This window comes from Peromyscus eremicus, chromosome 1, assembly GCF_949786415.1.
Source record: "Peromyscus eremicus chromosome 1, PerEre_H2_v1, whole genome shotgun sequence".
Classification (NCBI taxonomy): Eukaryota; Metazoa; Chordata; class Mammalia; order Rodentia; family Cricetidae; genus Peromyscus; species Peromyscus eremicus.
The window spans coordinates 67,930,845-67,943,119 of NC_081416.1; the positions used below are offsets into that span (position 1 = coordinate 67,930,845).

General features: G+C 43.8%; 1 protein-coding gene across 1 annotated transcript in view; it reads right to left on the minus strand.

The window, feature by feature from the left end:
- The window catches only part of Dock1 (dedicator of cytokinesis 1), a 514,332-nt gene that overhangs the window by 441,379 nt on the left and 60,678 nt on the right, over positions 1-12,275 (minus strand). The window contains exons 3-6 of the mRNA XM_059265078.1: positions 11,785-11,825; positions 8,487-8,542; positions 4,868-4,964; positions 1,844-1,992 (exon numbers count right to left, since the gene is read on the minus strand). Of these exons, the coding sequence (XP_059121061.1) occupies positions 1,844-1,992; positions 4,868-4,964; positions 8,487-8,542; positions 11,785-11,825 (343 nt within the window). The remainder of the gene's footprint in view (positions 1-1,843; positions 1,993-4,867; positions 4,965-8,486; positions 8,543-11,784; positions 11,826-12,275) is intronic.

Below are 12,275 nucleotides of genomic sequence, written 5' to 3' on the forward strand. Positions count from 1 at the left end.
TGTGTGCATGTCCCTGTATCTCTGTGTATGTCTGGATGTGCATGCAGGTTTCTATGGGTAAGTGTGGCTGTGGACCTGTCTGGGTATATCTGAGTTTAGGTATGTGCATGTTTGTCTCCGTGTGTGTGCATGTGTGTGTGTGTGTGTGTGTGTGTGTGTGTGTGTGTGTGTCTTTTACATGGCCATCTTTGTAGCGAAACAGACCATGACCTTGACCACATTTTCCACAGTTCCCGGGACACTCCTCCACCCCAACCCCGCTCAGGTTAAAGGGAAAATTAGGAATGCATAAGTGATAATGATGAGAACAACAAACTGCTCCCCGAGAGACCAGACCAGCCTAAACTCAAACACTCTCCACTTTTATTGTATTTGTATTATTATTATTATTATGACTTCACTTTCTAAAGGAGGAAATAGGAAGATCAGTAGAGAGCATCGCACTTTAGAGGAATACTGGCCTGCAGTCCTCAGGCAAACTTGTCTTAATAAGGTTGTATTTCCTATCAAAGCAGTAAATTACATTTGGAAACACTTTCTGTCTTAACAAGATTGTTCCACAGTGTAATGTACTTAGGTTGTTTCCTGCAGCCAGATGAAGCAGGTGGTCTCTGAACCTGACTTCAAAAACAGCCTTCTCCAATAGAAAATTAAATCAGAGTTCCAAAGGTTTGCTTTTGTAAGCAGGGGGTCTTGTAATGGGTTTCATTGAAACAGTATCTAATATCCTATACCTGGAATCTCTGGCCTTGGAGGTGAAAATAAAAAAAATAAAGTCACACATAATGGGACATTAGGGAACTTTCATACATGGAAAAGGGGGGGATTACCAGAAAACAAAATTATGCAATAATTCAGTTATTACAGGAAGGTCCTATGGTTCACCTCAGGATCCTCTGAGCTGATGGGCAAGAGGCAAGCCCTGCTCTCACCTCCACATTCTCAGGTGTATAAATGGGGAAGGGTGTGGACTACACACCCTTAAGTTGTCCACTGCCGAAACAGCAGTATGACTGAACTCTACCTAGCCCCAGACAACAGAACTCAGGATCCCAGGAGTGGGTCCCCACATTCAGTATAGTGAAAACTCCCCAAGCGATTCTGAGGTAAAGAGGCATAGGGAAACGCAGGACCTGGTCACTTTTAAGGCTTCTTGTAGCTCTGACATCATATAAACTAGCACACAGGTACCAGGTAGGAAAGGCCATGACCTCATCATGGCTACTGATACAGCAGAACTAGGACCAGTCATGTTCCTGGCAGGTAACAACAGAGCATGCTCTCCTCAGGAATGAGTGAGCCATTCCTCAAGACACTCAAGTAAACCAGGGTGAATGCTTCCCCTAAATGGAAACATTTCCAAAACAAGATGTGTAACTGATCTCAACAGCAACTTAAGAGAGCTGTGCTTCTGTCTGTGAGATCAAGCACGTCAACTCTAGGGACAAGTTCCATGGTGACTCTTACCATCTCGTCTGGCATTCAGACCAAGGGAGCCACAGGAAATAATCTAGGACTCACTACCGCCCATCTACACTCAATGTCAAATGCTGTGAGTGGAAAGTAAGAGCTCACCGGAGCTCACAACAGGGGTGAGACCAAACAGCAAAAAACGACAGCTATCCCGAGCCAGTTTCCAGCTCTACCACTAACACAACGAAGACCTGGAAGCAAAGGTTTCAAGGGTGGCTGAGTGAACCAGATTAGAATGTAAACCACTCCATTACTTTGATATTAGAAATTTGGTTTTATGATAAAATGTAATTGAGACATCCTCCTGGCTTAGGGCTGTGCTGTTACATTGGACAATTTAAGCATGAAATCATCTTTTAAATAAACAAACCTGTTTCCATAATCAATTTTGGCTGTGACCTTCTTCTTCAGCTCTTTGAGCTCATCCTGGGGCAGAGTTCCAGAAAGAATTTGTGACCGCCACTCAATAAGGTCATAGATCATGTGTCGCACACTTCGAAACATCTCCCTATTATCTTGCTATAGAGAGGGGAGAAAAGGCAACTGTAAAGAGTCTGATTTCAATAAGCCAGCACAGTAGAGATCCTATCAAATGGGTAGTTCTTCAAATACAAAGACAGAATATACAGTGCTTTCCGGGATTCACTGACTGTCAAATGAAAAGCAGAGAATCACATCAAATAGAAAACATTCTATAGGATTTGGCTCCTATGAAACACTGAAAGAATAAGAAGTAACACACCTCCCCAGCCTGCATCCTACATTCCCAAGTACAGAACACACAGCAAGAATGGGACCTTGAGCCTCAGCATGGCCCAGAACTCCCACCATCATCCTGTGCATGGTCAATGCTTGAAGGTGTGTCCAAGCAGCCAAGGACCCCTGTGAATGTGGTCTAACACCAAAACTATTGACTCACTTAAAACATAAAGGGGTTTGTTTTTTCTAACTTCATTGCTCTATTGTGGAGACTGAAACTTATAGTTAACAAAGACTGGCATGTCACAATGTCAAAAGGTTGGACATGCCTGGAAACACTGACTATCCAACTCTCCATGACTGTGCTACCACACTGCTCACCTGGAGACGATCTTCAAAATACCCTGTGCCTGGGCCCCAAAACCATGCTGTCAGCTGACACATAGGCCATCCTGCACCAGCCTTCCCTGGGACACTGTGGCCCTGACAACACATAGTGGCAGCAAGTATCTATCCATGAATATTCTTGTCGCTTCTACATCAAAAGAAAACTGGCCCTTCTCATCTTTTGTGTATTGGATTTGCAGTCCAAAAAAATAAACCATTAGGTCTGCAATTGTTGGTATAACTCATCAAGGAGACTAAGGATGTCTGCGATGTTCTGCCTCTGAGCATCAAAGTAGGACTTAATAATTATATTTAAGCCTCATGATTCCATCAAAAATTAAAAAGTGGAATTGCTGTTTTAAAAAATGAGTGCCACTCTACATTATCTGAACCACTCCCTGTCTCTTATTTGAAAACCATTTGAAACTCTTCTTTCTAGAAATTTCTAAAACAGCCCTACCACCTACCCAAGCACTCTGACAAGTTATTTTATATTCTATGAGCTATATTGTTATAGTGTGGGTGAGTGAGTCTGTGTGTGTGAGAGAGAGAGACAGAGAGACAGAGAGAGAGAGAGGCAGAGACATGTGCAGCGAGGATAGTAGGGGGTGTATGACCCCCTGGAACTGGAGTTATGAGCTGCCTGGCACACCTGTTGGGAATCAAATTCTGGTCCTCTAGAAAGTGTTCTTAACTGCTGAGCCATCTCTACACTGTTTTCACAACATTACTCTAATTCTATTTCCTTCCTTTATTTTTTCTTTGTTTTTATTTGTTGTTGATGAGACAGGGTCTCATGTAGCCCTAGGCTAGCCTCATTCTTAAACTTTTTTTTTTTCAATTATTCAACAAATATTTGAGACCTGAAAATATGCCAAGAACTACAGAAAGTGAAACATAGCAGAAACTTCAGCCATCAACGCTTAATCGCTCTGCCTCCACCTACCTTCCAATGCATGCCAACATGCCAGACTCCTAATTCTGAGTCCTTACATGAAAGCGAAAAGAGGTCCAAATTAAGGATTCGCTGCAAAACATGTTTCTTTTCATCTCACTAACCCCCCACCCATCTCTCTAATAACATATAAAATACATACGTGTTTTGCTGACAAGGCTACAACCAGAGAGGAACTAAAAGAATCATCTAAATATTTAGAGCCACCTCTGACTTGGCCTTGTACAAATCTAACAATATAAACCCATCTGAGGTGAATTTGCAATTTGTAGAAGGAACCAGGTGATGGTTCAGGGTGCTGACTCCTCAGCACAAACCAATGCTGTCCACTCATGGGTTAGTCCCCGGCAACTCCTGTTTGTTGTGTGATCATATTTTTGTTTAAAAATTGCTAAGTTGAACATGAAATACCGACTATGAAATTGCTCAGATTTACACAAAACATTCATGGCTAACTTCGCGCTTTTAGGTTTGTGAGTACGTTTGATGAACAATTACCACAAGTGCTTATTACTGTGCATTTATAGGAAACCACTGTATAATCAAAAACAAGCCTGCCCAGAGAACAGCTGTGGAGACTTTAGGAAGTTTTCTATGTTCCCAAGAAATTAACGCACTGACTTCCTCCAGGGCCCTTGCTCGGTGATAATAACATTAGCATATGAGAAATCAACACTCTGAATAGAAATACGGGCTTAACAAAAGGTAATCTTCTGCAAATATGGATTTATGTGCAAAAAAATGCCCCGAGGGAAAATGAAATGGAAGATGTCAGAGCTCTGACATCTCTGCATTAATAAGAACCGGACAACTGCTCACAGAGCCAGAATTTGAAATGTTCCCCGCCTCACCTCGAACACGATACATCAAGACTATCATATTCCTCAGACCATAAGACCCATCACTTACAGGTAGTCAGTGACAAAAATACAATAATCAATAGTAATTCTCTACTAAGTCTTCAAAACCAAGTGAATTCCGTGCAAAAGTAGATTTTAATTTTCATGATCAAAATATACACTCAGAGGTGACATCAAATGGTCGCCTCCTTCAAAGGCCTGACAGCAGCTACATAACACAAAGCAAGAGGGATCTAAGACCAACTTCCATTTTACTTTAGTTTACTCAATACCAGTGAGCAAACTGCATCCCAATACAACAACAAAGGCCGCAGGGTCCCCCAAGAGTTGCAAGAGCAATGATCATATTGCTTGCTCTGTCCTGGAGAAGCAAGACCCTGCCTCAGAGGCTCTCCTCTCCAGGTTCCCAGGGAGGGAAAACCATGTGTCAGTACAAGGACCAGAAACACCATTCTCTATTTTTAAGGTTTAACGGAGCATCCCATTTTCTTACCACGTAAAGTTGTCTCCAGATGGTGGACCACTCTCGAAGCGTTGTGGTGACTTCCTGTATGAGGGGGAGGTCCCCCGGGATGACGGTTTCATGTTGCCTGGGATGAAAGAGGGAGAGAATAGCTGATTCTGTGGCTTACTGAGAGCTGCACCTGACTGAGTCCCTACAGGGGCTGGAGAGCTCAGTGGTTAAGCAAATAGAGAAAATACACAAACACAATTATGCTCACATGTGTGAAGAGACATCACCTATGAATGACAAGTTCTTCGTACAGAACATGGGGATATCTACATGTTGCCCTGCCTGTAAGCTATACAACTTGTGTGGTGGGGTAAGATGAAAAAGAGAAAGATTAGCCATCGAAAGTCTTCAGAATGCCAAGGGCTGAGAAGTGGATAGGATATTCAGGATATGTGTACACCCATCTATCTCAGAACATCATAAACCACACCTAGTAGGTGTGTGCCATTAAAATGCAGGTTTGAAGTTAAGATTATTTTTATATTTCGATCAAGTATAGAACTCATTATATGATGATGCAGGGAGCAATTATCCTTGCTGAAATGTGAATAAGATTACAGCTTTCAAGTGTTCTCAAAGACTCTATCCAGTCACACCCATGACTACTCACTGACCTTTTCCTTCTACCTCAAAAGACTTAGCCTTTAACTTGGCTTTAACTCTTTATCAATAGATGTATTACTTTGTAGTACTTATTTCCCTCGTTTTTAAAAATCACATCAGTGATCTGTGGCAGAGGTCAGAAAGGCCCAGACAACAATGTCTGCTTTATTAGCTATGGGCAAAACCATTGGATGGAGAGAAGGAGTCTCAGCTGAGCATCAGTTAAGTGTGAGGGAGTCACAAGGCCAGGAAGGAAGAGGATCAGGATGGTACCAACATCCTGCCCATCCGCTATGAGAACACAGGACGGAGAGAAAAAGACCAGGCTGTGTGCATCAGTACGTGCGAAGGGGACACATGCTGGAGAAAGGACACATCATTAAACAGAGAGAATGAATCCAAGAGTTGTGCTGTCCAGCATGGTGACTGGTGTCACTAAGGACACACTATAAACTTAAACATGGCTAGAAGCACGGACTTCAAGTGTTCTAGCCACAGATGAGTATGACCAGAGGCAGCCTCTCATAATTACCTGTGTGAACTAGCCCAGACTGCCACTCTGCAATGTACGTGTGCTGTAGAATACTACATGAGGCACCATAAATGCACACCATTTTTTTTTTAAGATCATTCTTTATAAGAATAAATGGGGCAGAGCAGGCACTGAGTCAGAAACAGTGACTCCGGTTTTCTAGGGAGGGGGTAGTGGTTGGGGGAGTGAAATAGGGTGACATGTAACCCACGTAGCCATGAGATGAACTCCTGACCCTCCTGCCTCTACCTCCCAATTAGGATTTGGGATTACAGGCATGTGACACCACTCCTGACTGGAGATTCTTAGGTCACTAACTTCTGCCCAAGTGAACCACAGGTCCAAAAGAGATCATGGTTAGAAGCCCAGATTCTAGCAATGCCTACAAGGAGAGACCCGTTCAAGGTGCAAGAGAAACAGACCATGTCACAGGGAGGAGCCCAGTAGAAATGTCCTAGCCCTGAAAGTAGTGTGTGAGGGGGCAAATGAGGAAGGATGTAAGGGCCTCAGTGCCCACAGGGGGCTTCACAGCAAATAGTGACCAATAGTAACCATTGCTGCAGGTAATGCTGTGTCAGCAGAGAAGAGGGGACAAAATGGGAATTGCTTTGTTATGACAAAATATAAAAAAAACATTATTATAGCCACAGGCATGAAACACACAGGAAGGGAGGGATGGTGGCCAGGGTTCTGAAAGAAGAAAGAGGCCAGGCAAGAGAGAAGACATGGAAAAAGAGGGCACAAAAGAAAAAAAAATCATGGGAGAAAGAGCAGGTAATACAGACAGATTGTGTGTGTGTGTGTGTGTGTGTGTGTGTGTGTGTGTGTGTGTGTGTAAGTGTGTAATGGGGGATAGAGTATGAATGAATACAATATGATAATAAATCTGAAAATAGGCAGGTGGAATGAGGTGAAGGAGTGGTCAAGTCAGTACTGGACAAGAGGAAGGACCAGCAGAAAAGAGAGCACATGTCTGCAAGCAGCCAGAGAGAGTGGTCACCTGTCAGGTCGTCCAGCAGAAGAACTTTACAGAGGGAACAGCTAGGCAGGCAGACACAGATACAGGAGTGAAGGTCAGAGCCTAGAAAGAAGTGTGGGGAACAAAGGCTGACAGCCAAAAGCATCATCAGGACATCTGTGCACTGTTCATCTCACACTGTTCTTGGTGCTCAAAACACTGAAACCTGATCCCAGAAGACCAGCGGGCCTTGGGTGTCTGCTGGCCGAATCCAGGGAATTCCACATGTCCCTAATAGTAGGCAGCTATATGTGAGTATGTGAAAACACACACTTTAACATACTTTAAAATGCTTTTGAAAAATCACTACTCCTGTACATCCAACTTATATAAGGATTTTGACCCTGGCAGGGAGAAGCACATTAAATGTACACTTCAGTTATTTCTGTCATAAGGTAAAACTTTCTCAACTTTCTTTTTAGAATTTTGCATACAAAACATTTTATCTGTCTGAACAAATGCCATCTTGCAGGTCAGCACCATCCATGCCTCTAAATTACTCCCTTGGCTCTAATTATGCGCTGGGGAAGTGCAGGAACCCAAGCCGTCCTTTTCATATGTTAAAAGTACAGTGCTCAGAAAGGCAATTTTGTAATCAGCCAAAGAGATGTCATTATGCAGTAATCATATGATTAGTAATTTTATAATTTACATATTTAACGGAGTGTGAAGATGAAGCAGAGACCAAAAAAGACAACATTTGAATGTTGTCTCCCCCAGTTCACACCTGGCACGGACGGGTTCCTGTTCTAGGAATGTCCTTTTAAGGACCTTACCCATCAGTCTAATGACCTCCAGGAGTTATACACCTCAATTAGCTGACACATGAATTCACACGAGTCCCAACTTAACAACCGCTCATACCCCCTCAACTCTGTATCACATCCTAAGATTTCCAGGAAAAAGAGACTCAGCTAAGCATCTAGTATGGCCACTGCCAAACGGGGTAGCTCATAAGGGAGGCCATCACTTCCCCTAATGGACCTCAGCTTCAAAGAGATGACCACAGCTAAGGCACTGACCTTGGACTCTTTAATGGATCAAAGACTAACATAACTGAATCCCAACTTCCTTTATTCTCCTAAACTATCATGATCAAACATGACTATTATCTTTTATAATGAGTTATTTTTACTATCTTAAAATACATACACACACACACACACACACACACACACACACACACACACACACACACGGGGCAGGGGGCTATGTATACATGAATACAAATGCCCTTTCTAGAGTTACAGGTAGTTGTGAACTACCAGACTACCAGACATGGGTACTGGAAACCAAACTGGAGTCCTCTGCAAAAATAGTCCCTGCTCTTAACCAATGAGCCATCTCTCCAGCCCCATTTAAACCCTGCATCTTAGCCTACCACGCATTTGGTAGCAATGTCATATCATTTTAAACTTCATTTAAAATATCAAGACAAGACTCACCCTTTTCCTTCAACAATCGCTTCTTTAAGATGGATATATGAAGCAGGAAATATACCCTTTGAAAGTAAAGAGAGAGAGTTTTTATTATCAATGTGATTGCAAATCAAACAATAGCCTTAAAACTTGAGGGTATAGGGGGTTGGTTCACCATTAATTTTGCAAGTGTAAGCATCACATACAACACAACGAAGAAAACACGAGGCACAGAAGAGAATGTCCCAATCAGCTTGTATTTCAGACTGTGCAGATGTCTTAGCAGAAAACAGAGACAACATGTTTGCAAAGCAACAATCTTACAAAGGCCCAGGAAAATATTCTCCTCCATAGGTTACCCCTCCTCTCCACCACTGACCTTGGCCCTGGCACACCCAACAAGTCTGCTGCTAGAAACCAATTCTGATGATGGGCTCTGACAGAGTTCCCCTTACAAAATGACAAGACTGTCCTCAAAAGTTGATTTAAACCACTGATTGCCACTTGTCCACTGAACACTGAGTGACAGCCATGGGGCCTTCCTGATCAGTCTCCATATGGGATGGACGATGGTAAAGGCCAGAAGATGGGATAAAATTCAACCCATCTGCAGAAATATTGGGAAAACATGCTAGATTATATTTCTAACCATCCTCTGACTCTCCCATGTGCAGTATAAACACATGTGTATGTATAGACATGTGGCCCAGCAGAGCCATGCTCAAAGGAGCTGGTCCCTTGAGAAGAAGTGCAGCATCAGACATGGTTTGCAAAATGCCAGGAGTTTATCAAGAGCTGGCTCATGGGGTCCAGGGCAGCACAAACCAGTGACTCCCAGAGGCTTGGGACGCACAAGTCAGAGACCACCAGTGCATACAGCATAAACTCAGAAAGTGCCCTGGTGCTTCAAGATACCTATTATAGAAAGAGAAGCTTCTGGTTGGATCCCCCAGACATCTGCCAAGAAGGGTCTACACTGCACATCCAGAAAGCAAGCTGTGAATCATGCTTGGAAGGAAATGGGACTCAAAGAGGGCCAAATGTGGCTAGCAGGTACTGCTGATCTCAGCTTCTATTGTCTACCAGCAAAGTGAGCAGATTTCACACAAAGAAATACTATTACATCAAGGGAAGGAGTGGAGGGAGGGGGAAGTCATGGCTAAGCCATCAAGAGGTCCAGGTTATTCAATCCAGGACCCAGGTGTCAAATACTTTCATATCCCAGAATGGCCTGTGGGTGCACGCGGAGCATGTAATTTCTATGTAATGCTAATAGGTGTGGGTTTGGATGGGGGTAAGACAACATACAAGCCACCCTAGCCCTGCCAGGTCCACAGACAGAAATTCCTCAGTCTCGGCACTCAACATCAGGAAGCCCAAGGAGAGATTATGGCTGTATGAGATGGGACGTGTCTGCAGGTTTGAAATGAGCAACTGCCCAGCCCAACTTCTGTAAATATCTAGACAGATGATGCTCATGCGGGGCTCTCAGCCACGTCACCTAAGAGCCTTGCTTCTCTCCCTTTGCTTGGAGGTACCTCACAAAACTGCAGGCAAACTACAGCCTCTGCAAGGCTTTGATTTCCCCATCCACCAATGAGGATCGCCAGCAGAAAACAACCACACCCTTTTGCAGTAGGGCATCACGAGGTAGAAGGCCTGGGTAGCCTAGGACCAGACACAAAATCCTGAGGTCCCAAAGCACTAGAAGAATGGGAGAGAGAGCCCAAGACAGGGATGGGAAGGTCAGACAACTAAGCACCAAGGAAACTGAGTAGTCTTCCTGGGCATGTGTTCATCATAGCAGTACAGCCTTGTCCTATGTAACGAGAGTAGGGAGGGGAGTGAGTCCACAATCCTAACCATGGGGGTGGATGCCTGTGCACGGACATGCATGTGAGTGTGCATATGGAGGTCCGCTTCAGGTGCTGATCCTCAGAAGCCATCCACCTTGGTTTTTGAGACTAGGTCTCTCACTACTACCTGGAGCTCACCGATTAGACAAGTCTGGCTGGCCAGTGAGCTCCAGATAAACTCCTGTCTCTGCCTTCCTAGTGCTTCAATTACAAGCATATGCCACCACCTGATTTTAAGGCTTTTAACATTGATGCTAGCAACATGAACTCTGGTCCTCAGGGGCAAGTACTTTTACCACTGAGAAACCCCTAATACTTCTAGTCTCTTGCCTCTTGAAATCTTCAACCGTGGCTCCCCTAACCTGGACTCTTCCGAGTAAAATCCATGAAGGGATGGGCAGCTTCACAGCCTTCATGAGGCTCTAGCCAGGCTGCAAAGGCCAGCCCAGGCCTCTGAGGATGCAGAGCAGGGAAGCCCTGGCATGGACACCACTGGGCTTCCAAAGCTCTATTACAGAGCAGGAAGGCTCTGGCATGGAAACCACTGGGCTTCCAAAGCCCTATTACAGACTCGAGATCACAACAGAGAGTCCAGTTGGATACAACAGTAATGAGAGGCCAATTCTGAGAAGCAAAATGAACCATCTGTCAAACACAATCAGATATTAAAACGTCCAAGTTAACATGGACAGACTAACCACAGCTTAGCATGGGTATTACTGCAATACTATAGCATTACAGAGAAAGAGGAAAGAGCCATAATTAGGTTTTGTGAAGCTAAGAATGTCAAAGCCACACAGCCTTGTGGATGGGAGTGCCCTCCGCAATATCTGAGGAGTAATAGCATGTTTTTGTTTCAGATATTCATAGAATCACACATGCAAATCACCCTAGAAAATCAGGGTTTTTCAACTTGACTAAGCCAGTCTGAAAACTGCCATAAGGCAAGAGGGAAATGGCCATGTGTGAGCTTTGCAAACTTGTTAATTTGTCAAAGACAATATGAAATTAAAAACTGTTCGCAGCACTTTAGTTTTCTGAAGTCATTACACTCAGTTCGTGGCTATACATAGTGGTTCAACGAGATACAAAGTTCTATCAGGACAAAAAGAATTCTCCCTTTTATGAGTAGAGGTCAATATCACATCATAGCTTAACAATTCACTCCTGGAACTAACCACCTAGCTGAAATGTCATTTGTTGTGACAGGGTCTCACTATGTAGACCAGGCTAACCTAGTACTGAAGTTATACATACATACCACCATTCCCAGATAAAACTGTGATGTCTATAGACATACATTATTCAGAAGAAGCCAACTCATGGTCATTTTTTATCTCAGCCCACATATTTGTTAAAATTTCAAGAGGGGGGATACGTAAGGAACATTCTTAGATGCAAATAAGACGGAATTGATTTCCTCTCATGGTTTGATTTATGATGAGACATGTTTAATGAAAAGAACTCACCTTCTTCGACTTTTTCCTTAAGGTGTAGCCTCTGTACCACCCTAAACAAACACAGAATTGAAATGGTTAGCACAGGAGACATGGAAGGGTCAAAGCAAAACCTTCAAGGTATGCAGAAGTCACTGCCCTGTAGACCAGGGAAAGACAACAATTCTAATGCCTCAGAGAAGTCCCACAGGGCATGCCTCACTCCCTGCACCGCCCCACTTCTCTGCCTGCCTCATCAGTCCCCCATAACAATCTGAAGTTAAGCCCTAAAGGAGGCCTTGTTCCCAGGAGGTTCCTTGGGTATGCACTTCCCCATCCTTCCCTCTGCGGATCTGGCTCAAGATCTCTCCAAGTGCAACTTCCAGAATCTCAGATCATCAAAGGCTGCCCAACAGAAAACCTATTGAGAGCCTACTTCCTCCCTCTGCAAGGCTCTGCCCTGAGGCAGCCATAATCTTCACAAAGTACTTCTGTGGCAAAGACAGCTCTCCAGGAAGCACCAG